This window comes from Scardinius erythrophthalmus (genome assembly GCF_964197995.2).
Source record: "Scardinius erythrophthalmus genome assembly, chromosome: 6".
Classification (NCBI taxonomy): Eukaryota; Metazoa; Chordata; class Actinopteri; order Cypriniformes; family Leuciscidae; genus Scardinius; species Scardinius erythrophthalmus.
The window spans coordinates 1,839,000-1,858,457 of record NC_138226.1 but is presented as its reverse complement, the minus strand read 5'-3'; the positions used below and the strand labels follow the sequence as shown (position 1 = coordinate 1,858,457).

General features: G+C 38.2%; 2 protein-coding genes across 7 annotated transcripts in view; both read right to left on the bottom strand.

The window, feature by feature from the left end:
* Positions 1–2,470, bottom strand: part of LOC308692657 (uncharacterized protein) — a 28,774-nt gene extending 26,304 nt beyond the window's left edge. For 2 of the 6 annotated variants that reach the window (XM_081368873.1, XM_081368875.1), the window contains exons 1-3: positions 738–1,658; positions 408–567; positions 60–249 (exon numbers count right to left, since the gene is read on the bottom strand). The gene's annotated coding sequence lies outside the window, so the exon portion shown is untranslated. Of the gene's footprint in view, positions 1–59; positions 568–737 lie in introns of all 6 variants that reach the window. The other 4 variants (XM_081368872.1, XM_081368876.1, XM_081368877.1 and 1 more) reach the window with 4 other exon arrangements.
* A 2,217-nt stretch (positions 2,471–4,687) lies between these two features.
* On the bottom strand, positions 4,688–16,035 carry LOC308692658 (uncharacterized protein). The gene is made up of 5 exons (XM_081368879.1): positions 15,780–16,035; positions 7,853–8,203; positions 7,345–7,659; positions 6,863–7,183; positions 4,688–6,595 (listed from the first exon to the last, which is right to left on the bottom strand). The coding sequence occupies exons 1-5, from the start codon at positions 15,952–15,954 to the stop codon at positions 6,504–6,506; spliced, it is 1,254 nt and encodes a 417-aa protein (XP_081225005.1). The 5' UTR covers positions 15,955–16,035; the 3' UTR covers positions 4,688–6,503.
* Positions 16,036–19,458: the final 3,423 nt, after the last annotated feature.

The window sequence follows — 19,458 nt, the reverse complement described above, 5'->3', positions numbered from 1 at the left end:
ACTTTCATGCTTTCATGACTATGTAGATGAAATGTTATGTATGGACCTAGACCACATACCTTTAGAGCGATCTGCGTCAGGCCAACTGTTCAGATTCACTAACTTTGTAGTTTGGGGAATCCCTATGGTCATGTTTGCAGACTCTGGCAGAGTTTGTCGAGCAGCTCAAACTTGGCCTTCATGACACGGTTTAGGGCGCTGTCATCATTCTCGTGCTGCTTCATACAGGCTTTCAGCTTGGGCCCAGGTCTATGGTACATTAGTAAGTTAATTCAAGATATTCAGCAATGAGTGAAGGGCATGGGACCGCAATCTTCGCTTTCTCGTCTTTGCTCCAGAGTTGGACACTTGTAAGGGGCATGATCTCACATGCATTGCTCAGGAGGGTAACACATTTATTGTCATACCATTTGACTGTGAGTACTCCTTCAGCAGACTTAGTCAAGAGCTCCACGTCCTCTCTCCATCAGCTCTTTGCCTTCTATCAGGTGAGCTCCACCGATGCAGTTTGATCGGGCTGTGCCGATGCACTTGATGCCCAGATTTGCGTGCAGGATCAGGTCGAAACTAGTTAAGTAATTGTCAAAGAAGACAACTGAAAGCCATGGCTGTAGTACAAGGGCCAGAAAATTCCGTGGCCTTTAACCATAAAATGATTAAGCATCCATCTTTTGCATTGGATTAATAAATTAAATAATTAAAGGGTTAACACAACTTTTCAGTTCTCTGACACTCACCTGGTTTTGTATTTTGTGAGCACTGTTTGGGTGTCAGGCAGCTGTGTACTTCAGCCATTGTGATAGCTGAGGTTTGAAGAGTCAGAGAGAGGCTGCTGAGGTGGGTCAGGCAATCTTGCACGAAGTTGCAAAACATGAAAAGTGCTGGATCCCGGCAGGTTTGGAAGTAGTGGCGTGCTTTACTCTTCTGCACTGCATTCACCCCTTCAGCATCTGGTGACCTAATCTTTATATAAAATCCATCAAATCAAACAAGAAAAGTCATTAGTTCAATTGCCATTTTTATAAAGTGTAAGTTAGTTTGATTTATTAAATTAAACGGACTTAACCTTTTAACTTAACATTCAAGTTCTCTACACTGTTATTTAGCCTACCTGGTCTAGGTGCTGGGTAAGTCCCTCATAACCCCTTAAAAAATGGTCAATGGCCCTGAAGAGGTGAGAAACCCACCTGGTGCCTCCAACCCTAGCTGGTACAAGGGGATTCTGGCCCAGAATCTTGAAGCTGTGCTTTAGGTTTGCCCTGTTGAGAGCACTTTTACAATAGAACGTATGCAGCCCTGAGAGCACATCTTCAAGCTGTTTTGCCATAGAGCAGCTCTTAATGGCATTCTTGAAAGCTAGTTCCAGGCGGTGTGCCATACAGTGAATACCCAGGACATGCATGTTACTTCCTCTCAGCCTGCTCACTACTCCTTTACGTGTCCCTGTCATCACTGACGCACCATCAGTTGCACATGCCACCAACTTGGCCTGCCACTCTTCTCCACAGACCTCATCATGTTATCTATTGCCTGGGCGATGTTCTCACCGTCTGCTTTCTCCACATCCTGTATCCCTACAAAGTGGACCTCCATCTTGCCTCGGTTGCACAAGCGCGTGTACAGCATTCCCTGGTCCATCACAGCAGTGTCAGTAAACCCGTCAGACATAATGGAGAGGAATTTCGCTGCCGCTATCTTTGACCGAAGGGTCTTCCTCTCAGCTTCAGCTATGTGCTTAACAAACACCCTGACTTGCTTCCGATTCATGTATGTGCTACCTGTGCTAATTCCCTTTTTCTCATCTAATCTATAAAATGACAATGGAAAAAGAAATAATGAAAAGTAAAGTTAAATATCGTACCATAGCACTAACATTATAGGCTACTTTATGCATATAAACTAGCCTAGCTACTGACATTAGTTACATGGGCGCTATATTCTTCTGACCTTATTCAGCATTTAATCTAAAATCTACTATTCAACATTTCATAAACAAAAAAAGACTTATTTGCATTGCCATTCGTAATCTTGAAATGGCCTTCCTTTTTTCGTGATTGCGTGGGCATTCCTAAACAGTATTATCATCTTATCCGACTAGGCCGTCTTCAGGCTGGTAAGACCCTTCATGGCAGCCGTATTCTCCGGGGCTGCTTTTCCCTGTGCTATCTTTTTACCTGGATGTGGCATTTGGATGATTCCTGGCCTTTTATGGCTTCCAGTTTTAGGTTTTTAGTCCCAACAATGAAACTATTAGTTCTCTTATAGGCATCTTCTGAAGCGTGTTGACGACATACTGAACAGAACATTGTCAGACTTGTTTCGTCATAAACTAACCAATCGCGGGACTCCCCATTGTCTGCTTTTCTCCATTGAACATTTAAAAAAAACTTTTTTGACCTTCGCCTCTTTGTCCACTGTCTCCTGAGATGTTTTCTCTGCAGACCTCTTAACACCTACGGTGTATCGCCACATTTTTTTGAAGGTGTGCCTCCTCTAAAAGTGTCCGGGTGAAACAGCATGCTACTTTTATTTACCCGCCACGGTGGCTGGTAGGTGAAGCGAGTTTACCAGTCACAACACAAAATCACCCGCATCTGGCTGGTGCTAATTTCCATCCCTGGGCAGAAAGTTCATTGTGTGTTTCTACAAGAGACTCTTTCTTCAGACTTGGATTCCTCTTTCTGGACTAATCAATGGGGTGATGAGATGTTTTTCAGTTATGGTTCTAGCCGTTCTGGAGGAGTGGCAATTTGCTTTTTGTGAGAACTGCAGTGTACTATTAATATTTACAATATAATGATCAGAGCCATTCTAGTTCCTTTAAGACTAATGGTTAAAGAAGACATTTTCTTCTTTTCTTCTTCAAGGTTGTGATTTTTGTGATTAAAAATGTACAAATAGAGTCATTAGAAATGTTATATTACAGGCTTATTACACAAACACTATTAGACGGGAATACATGCAATCAGGAAAAAATATTATTTTCCATGAGTCTTTTCTTCTCCCTCCTAAAGCTAAGGAGGTAAACTTTGTGAAGCAAATATTGAAAATTTAGGCGGACATTTAATTAGGTTTGGTATTTTTCTGGAAAACAAAAAGTTTGAGTTTGTTATTAATTTCTTGTTGTGTCTTGGAAAGTTTTTCATTCATAAATGCAGATGGTTTAAAACTAAACCCAACTTTATCCAGTGGATGAATGAGGTTAAACCCTTGTGCAAAATCTTTAAAACTTGTTAAAAACCAGAAAGCCCTTAAATTGATTTCTCTTTTGGATGTATAAATTAATTTAAAAAGCCCCTTTTGATTTACTAATCAAAAACAATCAAAAAAATCAATCAAAAACTTTGACAAAGGCAAGAAAATCCAGATGACAGATGAACAGCAGTAGTAAAGTGAGATCTGTGTCTTATCTGAGAGAAATGTGTCGTGTTTAGTCAGTAAAAGAGCTTCAGTATTAGAGACGTCTGATCTGAACAATAATAACAATACAAGTGAGACTTTAAGTGTGATTGGAAGTCATTTTTAAATTCCCAAATCAAATATGAATGACTAGATCAGTAAAAAAATCAGTATTTACAATGACAAACACTGAACACTAATGAGTTAATGAGAAAATATATTGCTGTTTGTTCTTAAATTATGTTCTAGGGTGGAAATAAGCCTCCTGAAAATAAACATACAGTAAATGCCAGCATATAAAGCCATTACAAATAAATGAAGATTAATAGGGGACTGCTCGTTAATTATTTGAGGGGCCACCAGAGGAGTTTTGAGATCTGTTGTCAAAAAAGACATGACCCTCCCTTCGCCAGCTATAAATTTTTCTATGACCCTCCAAAATGATTGTGAAAAAAGGCATGACCCTCCCCGATAATTTATTGATTAGCCTAATTCTGTACTGGTTTGCGCTTGGCAAAGATGTTCAGATAGCCATTGTTTGTAACCATAAACTCTTGCTTTCTCATCTTACTAGGGCTGTAACGATAGACCAAACGGGTTCGTATCACGACTTTTGATTTTAGATTTGAAAAAAAAAATCATGTTTTCTGGGGTTGATGCGGTGTGACTCCACTCGTTCAACATGTGGGTGGCGTTGCGAATAAAGCATCTAAAAGCTGTCACAAAGAACCCGCAAAAGTAATGATTATTAATATGTCAAATATAGCTAGGAGACATTTTAATTGTTTATTAATAAACAAGTGTTTTCTGTGTATACTGCAAAGATGAAGTTGACGATGCGTCGCAATCTTCTCAGAACGCGCCAGAGAGAAATGCACATTTCATAAGCATAAAGCAGTCTGTTTTCTTTAGTTTTGAATTGTTCTGTTTAAAAGTAGACATTTCAAGCTTTCTATATATTTCTCAGGTCTGTGAGGCAAGTAGCATAGCCTACCTTACGCTGAGTTTCGGTTCATTTATGAGACAAGAGTCCAGTTCACTCGCCCGCGCCTCCGTGTCATGATTATCTATTTTCTACTATATTTAGACTACTTCTTATTTATTAAATCCAGATGAAACATTGATTAAAATTAAGATAAAATTAATAAAAAAACGAAATTCACTTTAAAGAAAGGCTTTGTGCTTACTGTTTGAGGTCTCTGTGCAATTTTTAAAGTCGCTTCAGAGCAGTCATGCCCGTAATGGAGAACTGTCACGTCCGTAACATTGTGTGTTTTTTTTTTTTTTTCACATAATGCGAACACGAAAAATAAAATAAAAATAATATAATATTTTATGTTCTGTGGAGGCCGATCTTTATTCATCTGGTGGGTATATATCTTTGGTTTGCACAGTGTAATTTATAGAATTACTAAAAAATATTTTGCCACATGTGTAGGCCTATTTCCCTCATATTAAATATAAAACGCATGTGTAGACTGATATTTTTCTAATGTCTTGACTCCTTTCAGACGTTTCAAAATATTGGTATTAAATGCATTTTCTGAGAATTTTTATTTTAAGTTTTTACTGCAAATGTCACGTCCATAACACTGGAATCGCCCAATTTTAACGAATTTATCCTAAACTAGTTTTTGTGGTGTAGGTCTATGTATTTAATGTTAACTTAAATAATACTAATAGTAATTTAAAGATGTGGTAGCCCTACATCTTACACATCGTGGAAACAAAATAAGAATGGAAACTAAAATATGCAGTATCGCCCTACAGCGCACATTCTATCAGCTGCAGATCTGGCGCCTCAGTCCCAATACTGTTAAACTCGACGTACGTTCACATCACATGTTAATGCAGCGGTAGGGTCTCTTAAAAAAAATCTAAAAATGGGTTGGTCTGAAGTAGCTTCATTATTCATAGGTGTGGTTTGGCCGTAACGTGAAATAAACCAATCAGAGCATCATCTCACATTCCCTTTAGAGCAGGCGCGCTTGTTCTAAAGCGGATTCCTATTATACCGGCGGATTTGCTAGACGCGCACCAGGAGCGGTTCACAGCCAAGGAGAGCAACGCTCTCGTCACGGTCGTAAAAGAGATAAGTTACATTGAAATGGAGAAACCCACCCAAATTAACTTCGGTTAAACTGGCGTCTATCTATCTATCTATCTATCTATCTATCTATTGCAAAAATTATAACGGCTGCGTCTGTGTGTAGATGAGAGAATTAAAGTGTATCTGCGTTGTGCACACGCTACATTGATTATGGCCAAGAATGCGCCCTTAAAATAGCATATGAATAACATGCGCAACGCGCCACTGACTTTAAACTATTTTTTTCTGGTTATAGTGGCGCAATTGTTTTCTAAACCTGCAAAATAGCATGAAGCAACGTTTGCGCCGGAACACACCTCCTTTTTTGCGCTGAACCGCCCAGGGAGCGCAAGTTCATTCCCTAGTTTAGCGACGTGCTTCTGTGGAGGGAAAAGCGCGCTTTACGCGGGTGCAAAATAAGAATGACACATGCGTCGGTGTACAGTCAATTGCGCTGGGTGCAAGATAGGGCCCGTAGAGTTACACTCACAGGACACTGTGCACTTAACAAAAGTTCATTATTTGCTCGTGCTTTAAAGCTTTGCCGGGTAAACATTTCTTTGGCATTCTGTTCTGACATGATGCACTTTTTCTAAGCGCGAACTGAAGTGCGCGCGCACTGTCAAACAGCGCCAAACTGGATTTTTGTTGGGTCAGACCCATCTGATATCGAAGGGGGGCTGATAACGCGAGATCAACATGGAGCTAAATGAAAAAAAAAAAAAAATAGCACCAAACAAGCCACTTTGAAATGTTGCTGTTTTAATGAATATAAAAGTTGGGTGACCCTCCCCCTAGACTAAAAAAAGTTGGATGACCCTCCCCTCAACAAAGAATAAAAAGACATGACCCTCCCCTATTTTCCTCCAGGGGCCCCTTCCATAAATACCGAACGGTCCCTAAATGACAAAAAAAAAAGAAAAAAAAAAAGATTGTAATAATAGAAATGAAACCATAAGGTTTCTGATGTGTGAATACGTGCTTGATCTTGTTCAGCTCTTCTGGATCTGATGTCTTAAACCAGAATAATGACAGTAGCCACACCCACCAGAGCAGAGAGGACCAATCGGTTCATAGCTTCAGTAGGACCATAACAGTGGACAGAGTCTGAGGAATAAAAGCACCAAACTGAGATCAGATCAGTTCATAAACGCTAATATCAGGAACAGGCAGACAAGCTGGAAAACATGAGAGAGGGAAAAGATAAATACAAACAAATCTAATCAACAATCTTATTTTTGGTTCTTTTTGGTTGAGTCAGTGTTTATATGATCTATCATCTCAAACTATAAAATGATTCAACAATTAATTAATATGAAAATAGTTGTTAAAAACAAGAATATTTGAAGGACATGAGAAATGATCTCTACTCACCAGAGACAGAAACTCTGAAAGCTTTTAATGAGAAACTTTCTGAGAGCCCTCTCTCACTTTTGATCTGTAGTTGATAATCTCCAGCATGTTCAGTTGTGATGTTTGTGATGGTCAGAGATCCAGTTTGATTGTCCAGCTTCAGTCTGTCTCTGAATCTCCCAAGATAATCATCATATACAGTGATTCTGTCGGCCTTTACATTAATTTCAGCTATTAAAATATTTTCATCTCCAAACATCCACCGAATCCAATCATAATCCTTTATTTCAGTGAGATCAGAGTTTACAGTGAGTGATTCTCCCTCCGTCACTGATATTTCAACTGGATCAACAAACAGAAACAGAGTTTATATCTGAGATATTGATATTTAAATTTCAAATGAACAATATCATAAAAAAACTGAAAAGAAACAAAATGGTGTTTAGATTAATATTGTTTCATTTGATTAAAAAATTAAATTGTAAAACAAATATTTAACCTACCAAAGACAGCGAGAAGGACATTACTGATTGAACCAAACTGGCCTTCCCGCAGGTTATAATGTCCAGCATGTTCAGGTCTGATGTTTGTGATGGTCAGAGATGCAGTTTGATTGTTCAGCTTCTGTCTGTCTCTGAATCTCCCATCAAGAACATCATCATATACAGCGATTCTGTCGGCCCGTTTATTGACTTCAGCTATTAAAGTGTCTTCATAATATCCAAACCTCCATTGAATCACATCATCATCCTTTATATCAGTGAGATCAGAGTTTAGAGTGACTGATTCTCCCTTCACTGACACTAACGTCACTGATCCTGATATCAAAAACACACACAGAACACACACAGATTAATACGGTGAAATCACTTAATAATGTTTTACTAAATAGTTTGAAATGTCAGTTTGAAATAAACAATATCATAAAACAAACAAAAAGAAACAAAATGATGTATGAATTAATTTAAATGTTGTCATTAAAAAAGGTGAAACAAATGTGTTTAGCCTCACCATAGGAACCAATATAGATCTTTCTCTTTCTCACACCGTTGATCTGTAGAGAATAATATCCAGTCTCTTCAGTGATGTTTATGATGGTCAGAGATGCAGATCGTATGTTCAGCTTCAGTCTGTCTCTGAATCTCCCATCAAGAACATCATCATATACAGCGATTCTGTCGGCCCGTTTATTGATTTCAGCTATTAAAGTGTCTTCATAATATCCAAACCTCCACTGAATCACATCATCATCCTTTATTTCAGTAAGATCAGAGCTTAGAGTGAATGATTCTCCCTTCATCATAAACTTCAATTCATCTTCATCACCAAACACACCATCTTCATCTTCATCATCAAACACACCTGAAGAACAGAGTTTTTCACAGATTAAAGCTTTAAAATCACTTGATGTTGGTTTGATGAAGCTTCACTGAAATACTTTAAATCGTTTAAATGTGATGTCAATAATATTCTGCAGCAATACAAAAACAAAAGTTGATAAGTGAAATAGAGTAGAAATAGATTTATATATGGAACAAAAACTAAATTTTACTTTTACTTTTATTATTATACACACTTTTAAACACACTTTTACTTTTATTTTTTTGTGATTATTTTTTTATTTGAAATAATAACATTACAGATGTTGGATGACAGCATGAATACTAATAAAAGTAAAAGACAAAACACACAAAACACACAAGGAAGGGTAACTTAAAAGGAACAAACAAATAAATCCCGCCAGCCAATTACAGCACAAAATAATGCATCATCAATTTAAAACAATTCTTTTAGAGCTTGGGCTGTACTACTCCAATAAGTGACCGTTTGTATTCTAGCCCCATTAATCCTTGCAGTGCTGCGTTCTAAACAAGCAATATAATGAAAAGACAGCAGCCAGAATCTTCTAAGATCCATGTCAGGAGTGAACCATTGCTGTATAATTGTTTTTTTACCAACAGTGAAACCAGACATTAACATTCTTCTCTGTACTAACGTAAAGTTGTATGAGGAATCATCATTCAACAACATAAGACAGGGGTCGAGGTCAAACTGCAACTTTGTGATATGTTTTAGTACTTGAACTACATGTTTCCAAAAATTGGATACAACTGAACAGTCCCATGCAAAAAAGTACCTTTAGAGTATTGTTACACAGACTGCAATTAGGATTTAATGAGAGTTTCATCAAGTATCGCTTGTATGGGGTACAATACATTTTGTGTATAGTTTTGAAATGAATAAGAATGTGCGAGGGGTTTTTGGAGGTAAGACAGAGATTTAACCAAACTGAATTCCAGTCAGGACTATAGCCCAACCATGAGAGTTCTCTCTCCCACACAGCTAATACCTTCAGGGTCTTATATGAACATTAAAGTAGTTGTTTATAAATCAAGGAGACTGTGCCCTGAATTTTCCCAGTATTTTTGAACCACTTTAACAATGGGTGATCATCTAGGCTAGAATTCCAAGGTACCCCGTATGCTTTCATTGCAGACCTCAACTTCAAGTACATAAAAAAGGAGGTACCTGGCAAAGAATAATCCGCTTGAATATCTTGAAATGTGCGCAATCCACTGCCATTGAATATATCACCAAATGTGAACACACCTTTTAAGGACCAGGAAGGGTAAATGAAAGGTTGATTACCAGATAATAGGCGGGCATTGTTCCAGAGAGGAGACTGACGTGAGATTTTTTTTTTTAACGTAACCTGTAATCTTTTCTGCATTGAACCAAGCTTTTAAAGTAACTGAAATAATATTTCCGAACTTCTGATGTAAACTTCTTGAGCCTACACCAGTAAAAGGTAGATCTTGAAGTCTATGAGGAAGAACACGATCAGACTCAATGCTTCTCCAGGGTACTTTGTAGTGAGTGTCCACCCAAACACGCATGGCCCTAATTTGGAAAGCAAAGTAGTAAAGCATTAAATTAGGAAGTGCAAGACCGTCGTGCAGTTTTGCACGCTGTAATACTGAAAGGTTGACTCTAGGACGCTTACCACCCCAGATGAATTTAGAGATAAATGAATTCATTTCTTTGAAAAATTTTGGGGGAGGAAAACACGGGAGCATGAAAAATAAAAAGTTAACTCTGGGTAAAATATTCATTTTAACCGTGCTAATTCTAGCTTGCATTGACATTTTTACGTTGTCCCACCTCTGTATGTCCTGCTTAATTTTCTGACTGATTTCATAGAAATTTGTCTGAGCAATACTAGACAAAGAATCAGAAATTTTAATACCAAGATAAGTGCATGAATTAGCAAAGACAAGGTCACTAGGTAGAGATGCTGCTTTAGTAATGCTATTAAGTGCCATTAAGGATGACTTATCCCAATTTATTTTATAACCAGACATGGTGCTAAAGGAGTTGAACAAACGCAAAACTTCTGGTAGAGAGGTATTTAAGTCTGAAAGATAAAGCATAATATCATCGGCATATAATGAGATGTGGTGGTGTGAGTTGTTAATAGTTATAGGTGTTATTGGCTACGTTCACACTGCAGGGCTTAATGCTCAATTCCGATTTTTTTTAAAGGGGTCATATAATGGTACATGCACTTTTACAAGTTGATTGCACTGAAATGTCTGTTGGCAGTGCCTGTACACAACCATCCTATCATGATAAAAATCCATCCAGTGGTTTTGTTTTAATCTCCTTATATGTTTGACCCTCTCTGAAATCAAGCCGTTCGATATTGTGACGTCATAAGATCGTACGCCCCTCCCGCTATTGTGATTGACAGCTGTGTTGCAACACAAGACCCGCCCTGAGTGAGCTGTGACAGCCGTCATAGTAGTCCGCCATTGTGGATATGCTGGAGCAGAATGGCGTCTAAGCGATTGTGGTGTTCTGTTCTTAGATGAAATAAGGAACACAGCAGTCATTTGGATGTTCCTAAATCCGAGCCGTTGAAGAGTTTTGTTTTTGAAGCGAGGATCAAAGGATTGACGCGGGGATTCCCTCACGGGGATTCCCCACGATCGTCCATGCTTTCATGTTTGCGCGAATCATTTCACACCAGACAGCTTTACAAACGAGAAAAAAACGGATCGGTACCAACGTGTTCCTGCTGAACCTCCAGAAAATGTGAGTGTAATGTTTTATTAACCTTTATATTAGTATTTATAATAATCTATGCGAAATTTGCAAACCTTGCTGCAGGCTTCACAATGAATGCATCTAAGGTTTACACTCAGGGTACATTACGGCATGTTTTCAATGTACGACCTTCTCAATATAATTCATAATCCCACGTTTATAATGAACAACGCGTGGTTATTGTGTTAGAAACGGTGTACGCACAGAACAGAGGGGCGGGGTGAGCAAAGCTCATTATCATTTAAAGACACATGCACTGAAACGGCGTGCTGAAAACAGAGCTGTTTTTGACCAGGTAAAATTAGTGTTTTCTTACAATACTAATGAGAATTTTTAATTAAAGTATATTAGAAACTTTTAATTAAGACCCTAAAGAATCATATTAGCTTGTACAAAAATGGCATTATATGACCCCTTTAAATAATTTGATTTTTTTGCAAGGCCGTTCACATTTCCAATTAAATGCGACCTTTGTGATCTCCTGTGTGAACGTGAAATGACCCAGAAGTGACCCGCATGCGCCGAAGAGTACTCAACGGTCAACGACGTCACTTGTTGTTTGCGGAAGTAACGTTAGCTAAACTTTAACCAGAGTCCGTCTCTGCTTTAACTAACTGTGATTTTCTCACTCACACACACACACACACGAGCGCACGCAGCGACCGTTACACAAGAGCCAGACAGCAGCCGCTGACCTATCTAATATCAGATTCAGCATAAATAAGTTAACATAACGTATATATTATGGCCGTGGGCTTTTTTTTTTTTTTTAATTAACGGGCTCGTCGAGGTCGACCCGTTCGGCAGATTTACCTCAGCTCAACGAATATGCAGTCCGTTTTCAAACCGACGACTAGCTGCTAACGTTACTTCAATGCAGAATAATGACATTTTTCGCGTATCAATGACGTGCGGGTCGGATACATGCGACCTGGCCGTTCAGACTAAAGTCGCATTTCAAAAGATCGGATATGTATCGGATTTGGGACCACATACCCAAGTGGCCTGGGTCGCATTTGAAAAGATCGGATATGTGTCGTTCAGACTGTCATGAAAAGATCAGATACAGGTCGCATTGGGGCAAAAAAATCGGAATTGGGTCGTTTCAGCCTGCAGTGTGAACGTAGCCATTGTTTGGTTTTGTCTAAGAGCTTGTGCGAGAGGTTCTAGTGAGAGTGCAAACAAGATTGGTGACAAGGGACAACCTTGCCGACAACCTCTTTGAAGTAAGAAAGGTTGTGATTGGCAGAAACCTGTTGATACGGAAGCAGAGGGACATTTATATAACAATCGTATAATATTTAGGAACTTGGAGCCAAATCCAAAACGCTCCAGAACAGCCCACAGATAATCCCATTCAAGCCTATCAAATGCTTTGAGAGCGTCCAAAGAAAAAATGGCAGAAGTAGCATTAGTGGTCTGAGCATAGTCAATAATGTGTAATAGTCGGCGCATGTTATCCGATGCTATGCGGCCCTTCAAGAAGCCAGTCTGATCATAATGGATCAGATTGTCAATATATGGTTCCAATCTTAAAACCAATGCCTTGGCTAGGATCTTGACGTCGGCTGATATCAGAGATATTGGACGATAACTAGAACAACTTAGTGGATCTTTGTCTTTTTTAAGTAACAGGGTAATGATGGCAACATTTTGATCTCTATGAAGTGTACCATGACCAATGGCATAATTCATGGACTTCAAAATTAGTGGGCCCACAATATCCCAGATAGGTAGATAGAACTCCGGAGGAATTCCATCAGGGCCGGGAGATTTACCTTTCTGCAACAATTTAGCTGCATTGTGGAGTTCCTCCAATGTTAGAGGAGCATCCAGTGATTCTTGAGCAGATATTGGTAAAGTGGGAAGATTCAGGTGACTGAGAAAATCACTACATTCTCCTCTGTCAAGGCAAACCTCAGAAGAATACAACGCAGAGTAGAATGATCTAAACTCATCATTAACAGCCTTTGGGTCCGTAGTAATTTCACCAGAGTCAGTTTTAATAACATCAATGCTGGCTTTAGATTCACACTCTTTAAGTTTCAGTGCAAGCAATCTGCTAGGCCTATCTGCATTAAAATAGTATTTTTGCTTTGTTCTATGAGTGATAAACTCAGCTTTGGATATAGATAGAGAAGTATATTCTGCTTTCAATAAAGATAGTGCATATTAATTCTGCTGGCATTTTGCCCCCAACCCCCTGATAACATCTAACCCTGCTTTAAGAGAAACATAAAACGCAACAAAACATTAACAGTTTTCTATGTTGTTTTTTTGTCATTGGAAAGAACGACATATTTGGCTTGATTTGAAATAAATGTGGCAAATGTTATACAAAACATATGCCATCATTAATTATCATTTGAATATTGACAACATTAAGCTACATTTGAAAACATAATTATGTATAAAGAGGCATGCTGTTTTGACCAATATTCTCTCTAGATTTAACGATAGTCAAATTAACTATAACAAACAGGTTAAACAAGCCATAGCTTACTTTTAGACGTGGTGAATGAAGTTCGACTGTTCGAGGTTGTGATGGTCGTCCGATATCCATTGCCAGTTATTAGACGTACAGCAAATCTTCTTCACTGAATTTAACATAAAACCGCCTTCATAATAATCACAAATATACTTACATTGCTGTAAATGAGTTTTATGACTGAATGGCTTGTTCTAACTGTTGCTGGTCTTCGTCAACAACACGCGCTTTTGCACCTCCTGCTGGTGAGGTTGACTAACAGCAAATGGAGAGTATGCTCGGCAATCTACTGCTTTTCCTGCATTTCCTGGATGTCAATGTTGAATTAACTGTCGAATTTGAACCACTGAATTTGTGGAAGCGAATTTGCAAAGCGAAATGAAATGGACCGAAAAATGCCTATTGAATATTATAGGTTGTATTTTTAAACCGTTTGAATATTTTGGAAGTGAAATATGAAAGGTGAATATGGATTATTGAATTTTTAATAATGAAAATGTGTTTGAAATGCTCTTTTCTCAAAGAAAAACTTAACTCCAAGTTCTCCAGAGTCGCGGCCAAAGCCGATTTGAAAGACTGTTCGCCAGAAACAGCAACTCTTCTTTGTTTTCAAGTAGCAGGGAACCGTCGCAACGCTGTCGTTATGTTAAGCCCACCCCGCCTACTCTATACACGATGTGTTTTTACAGCTCCGAAAGTCAACGGAGAGTTGCTAGACTACCCTGGCTGCAAAATACATTTTGCTGCCACTAGGGTGCGTCTAGATTTCTAGGCTAATAAAACGCCTTACTAAAAGTGTATGTGCCCCCGAAAGCCAAAAATGGCGTATGCCAAAAAATATTCAGACTTATAAAACCGTTCGTACGCCAGAACCTGTGCAGAATTCACTTTATAAATCCCAGTCAGCGGAAGATTGTGCGCACAGGCATCTCCTCCCCCAAATAACCATATGGACCTAACAACGCCTAGTTTTACTATGCATATACCCATCTGCATATTATTTGCATATGATTATTCATCCACGTGATAACCTGTTAACGGTACAAGACATTAGGAAAATATGAAATACGGATGTGTCACATTACATTGATAAAAATAATTTAGTAGCCTTTCCTTGCCTTGTTTTTGAATAATGTTGTGGCAAAAACAATAACTAACAAAACAGCATCACAGCATAAGAGACATCAGGATTCAAATTGTCCTTAAAAGATATTTATTCTTGCAAAAAGAGTTCCCAGACCATCCACAGTCCAGCTGCAGGCGGAGTGAGACATTTCAGAGGTTCTTGGCTGGCAGTTTTATAATGTTCTCCTCAAAGCTATCTCTTACAGCCCCCCCCCCCCCCCCCACACACACACACACACCAAAAACAATAAACAGAGGAACCTCTGTGGCTCCCCTAACCCCTCCCAGCCTGGGAATCTTCTAACCTCTGAAGTCTCACACACACCCTTCCAGCTGTATCAACATCGTAAACGAAACTCAAAATAAAGCCAAACAAATGAATGGCATTCATTTGTTAAATCATTGAAAAATAAAATACAAAGAAAAGATACATTTTTCCATAACAATAAATAAATCAAATAGCGTAAAATACATTTCAGAGAAAGTTTTTCTCAATCTTTTCCACTGGCCAAATAGCAGGGACGCCTCTATCAATTTTGGGCCCTATGAAAGAATATGAGGTTGGGCCCCCTACCGCACCCATTCCGTTAATAAAATCTATCTCTGGGGCCCCCAAAAGTGCCTGGGCCCTTAGAATCGTCCTAACTTTCCCCCCTTAGTGGCGCCCCTGCCAAATAGTATCTTTAATTTATTTATATTTTTAATGGAAACAACAGATATACCTTGTAGTGCATTATTTGCACAAAACTATTTTCTCAGAATCTGCTATCATAAGCAATTATCTGTAGTTCAAACATTAAAACACAGCATGCCAGAGGAAAAGTGTTCAAAAGCATTGCATCCACAACAAATTTTTCTGTTTACTGAAAATAAAAAATGTTGTAGGTTGTGAAGGTGTTGTAGTTGTAGTCCAGTCATTTTAAGCCAAAATGGGGGTCAACCTTGAACAAATTGCAACAGAAGCAAACTCAACTGATTTTGTATCCTCAATATATCCTGAGTAAGGGGTAAAAAGCCCTGAAGAATCCCCCGCTATTTCTGCCTACACTAATAACTGAGTTTAGACCTGAATTCAAACTTGATCTCACAGTAAAATCACAACTCAATTATTTCTATATGAGAATAACAGTGAATGTTAAAACATCTCTGTCTAATTTAACCTGTAATTTATTACATGGTACCAGAAGAGAAACAACCAAAGTCATATTTAAAACTCACCATCCAGACGCCAGAAACACAGACAGAAGAAAACAATCCGAAACATCTTCAGTGCTTTCAGTCCACAAATATGAAAAGACAAACTCTTCAAAACTGCTTCAGTGATAAAATGACAGATGACCTGATGTGAAGCTGCTCTGTAGTGAAATGAAGTGAAACTCCACCAACATCTCATGTAACTGCACCAGAGTTGCGACACTCTGTGATCTCGCCACCACGCGTGTTTAATTTTGAAAGGAAATGGAGTGCTCCCATGACGTATAGAATACATTTACACCAACGACCATTTGCAGCAGATTTCTGTAAAGATGGAGAGACGGCATTAACGTTAGCAGTGTGGTCAGTTGAAATTAAACTGGAGAAATGGTTAATGAGTGGAATAACTATAACATTAACGTTACTGTTAACGGGATTCATTTCAGTACATTTACACGTAAACATACTGTGCACATGTACATCGTATGCATGTATTTGTGTGTGTTCTGATGAATGGGTTGAAAGGATGTAGAGGTACATTAGCCATACTAAAATTAATCATTTAACAGTAATGTTAATGTTATGGATCGTATTTAGGAACATAGTTATTTCATTCAGTAACCATCTCTCCAGTTACACACAGACAGACAGACACACACACACACACACACACACACACACACACACACACACACACACACACACACACACACACACACACACACACTGTTCTTGAAACTTTTATGTCAATAAAGCCCTTTGAATTGAATACAATTTTGTGTATTTACTGTATATATATGAGCAAAATAATCATCCAGCTTCTTCCATAATGTTGTTGTATAAGAATAATCATTTGAATAACAATAGAAATGCTATCTATTTGAAATTAAATGAGAACAACAAATTTATATATAATTTATATATATAAATTTGTTGTTCTCATTTAATTTCAAATAGATAGCATTTCTATTGTTATTCAAATGATTATTCTTATACAACAACATTATGGAAGAAGCTGGATGATTATTTTGCTCATCCAAAAAATTATATTTTTATTGCATTATGATACCGTATATACAAAGCTCAGCCATAAATTCTGCTTTTCTATAATGTTCAGGATTTTGTTATACTGTCATAGAGGTGTACATTAATTTACACGTTTTAGCATTGAGGTCTTATTTGTGGGGGTGCTGCTGTACTTATTTGCTTTATATCCAGATGCATTTCTAATATTCTGACCACCTCATGTATTTAAATAGGGCTGACAAAAAAAAAAAAAAAACTCTGAATACAACATCACATTTAACTATGACTACAACCTCATGATGCATAACAAGGGAAATGAATATCAAGGAGGCTGCATTTAAATGATTTAACTCTACACTTCCCTATAACATAAATTATATATATATATTTTAACTGAACTCCCACAATATTATACATAGATAAAGCTGGAGCAAATTAGTGGGATTGTGTGAACTTCAATTACCTTTTATGAAACCGCTTCAGCCCCAATTTGTTCATTCAAGTCAGGTGTTGCAGTTTAATCCCCGCTTTATACAGTAGCGTCTTTTATGAAACAGGCCTCAGATGTAGTAAATGATTGGTGTACTCATTCAGCAAGTGCTATACCATGCAGTTAGTTAGTTATATCTAGCTGAGTTTCCACTAATACAATTATTTAAATTGAGATTACATGACAATTTGAAGTTAAAGGCACATTATGTACGTTTTTGCTTCCATTTTCAAAACAATAACAAAGGTGAAGCTTGATGATGCTATGAAGGAGAGTGGAAAGATGAGAGAATAATGTTGTTTTCATCATCCAGAGATGTATGGAATTCATGAATCATATTCACGGAAGAGGTAATGAATTAGTTTTTGTATCACCTGTATGTTTTAACATTATGTTCCGTTTTCTTCCCACGGAAAGGGCAACCCCGTGTACAAAGAGGATATTACTCGGTATTCCACATTTGTTTGTTTATTTCAAAAAGGATAACCAGGTAATAAACCTGAAATAACAAGAAATGCAACGTTTCAATTTCCATGTGCATACTACAACCAGCCCCAGTTCTTTACCTCAACAGCCCAATAACAATAAGCAACACTAAATAACATTAATCAAATACAAATAGAAAATAATATTAATATACTATAATAATAATAATAATAATAATAGTTTCATAATTTAAACGTACACAATTCACACTTTAAACATTATGCATCATACTTAAGTCCTACCACAACTCTATGCAAAATGCATACAATCCTTTCTGTAAGCAGGAAACTACAGCTCCCAAAATGCCCCGCGGCAAACCAGGAAGTCCGCGATTCCTACTTCATCAAACATTATAAAACGAAATAGAGTAAATACAAATGAATACGTATAGTAATGTTATGAATCAAAATGTTAATCCCACGACTTCGCCACTTCGCCAGTTTATAATTTATACAGCGCATAGCGTTATCTCTATCAGTAAACTAATCTGCTTTGATCTACCGGAGAATAGCGAAATAGCGTTATTTTTAACGTGCAACGGACATAAACACAGTACAACAGCATAGCATGGCGACAGCAGACAACATAAAGCATACATCATTAAAGTAGACAAGAAAACATTTGAGATTTAAGAGAGCTTACCAAGTGGCTGCACACCGGGTTGAAAGTTACTACAAACTGAATGAATCTCACGCTTCCTTTTCACGTAGTAAATACCGGTCACATGTGCTCACAGCACACTCCTCTCTTAAAGAGGCACTACACTATTGTGCTGCTAAAGTGTTACTTGCAACATTGGTAGCTCTAGTTTAAAGCAAATTTAAACATTAAACATTTAATTAAACATGTAAATAACAAAACTTCACAAATGACAAACTTCACAGAAAACACAACACCTCCCACTTAAGTTCCTGATCTTATAATCCAGGGAACTTACCAAAATCACTCAAATGACCCCTCTTATTTTTCCCTTTCCACAAATCATACATGTTTATACGCATACATATAATTTTTTTTTTTTTTTTTTTTTTTTTAACCACAGCTTTGCACAATGTCTATATATAAGTGTCTGATGAAGGCACGACCAATGGAAGAGCAGCAGCTTAGTCCAATGTCCAAATCAATCACATCCCTATGGCAGGTGTGTGGTGTACTGCCCGGGTATGCGAGGTATGGGATGTGCATGCTCTAACTTCTTCATGTATGTGCAAAGTGATGGGCATGGTGGCAGCGCTAGGCTTACACCAACCAGCCAACAAGGGTTAGGGCGGTGACAAGATGAAAGGGGTTTGGACAGTAAATGAGATGGGTTTGGGCCAGGGGGATAGGGCAGTGTGCAAAATGAGAGGGGTTCAGGAAGAGGCGGGTGTCAAGGTGGCTGGGGTGGATGAGTTTCGTCCACCGGGAGAAGGACCACCAGTCTTCTCACGTCTCTTCTAATAACTGTCATGGGTAGTGAAGAACTCCTCTTCTTTCGGCCATCCACCAAGGAAACAGGAAGGCCAGTACATGTTACAATGTCAGCATCCCTGACAATTCCTTTACTGTCAGGATAAACTGTCAAAATCCGGCCCAGACGAAACTGACCTCTCAAAGCATTTGGGTCAGCAGTCCAGACAAGGTCGCCGACTTTGACGCTCCTCTCTGTCCGGTGCCACTTATGTCGAATGAACAGATTTGGACCAGCTAGTTCCCTCCACT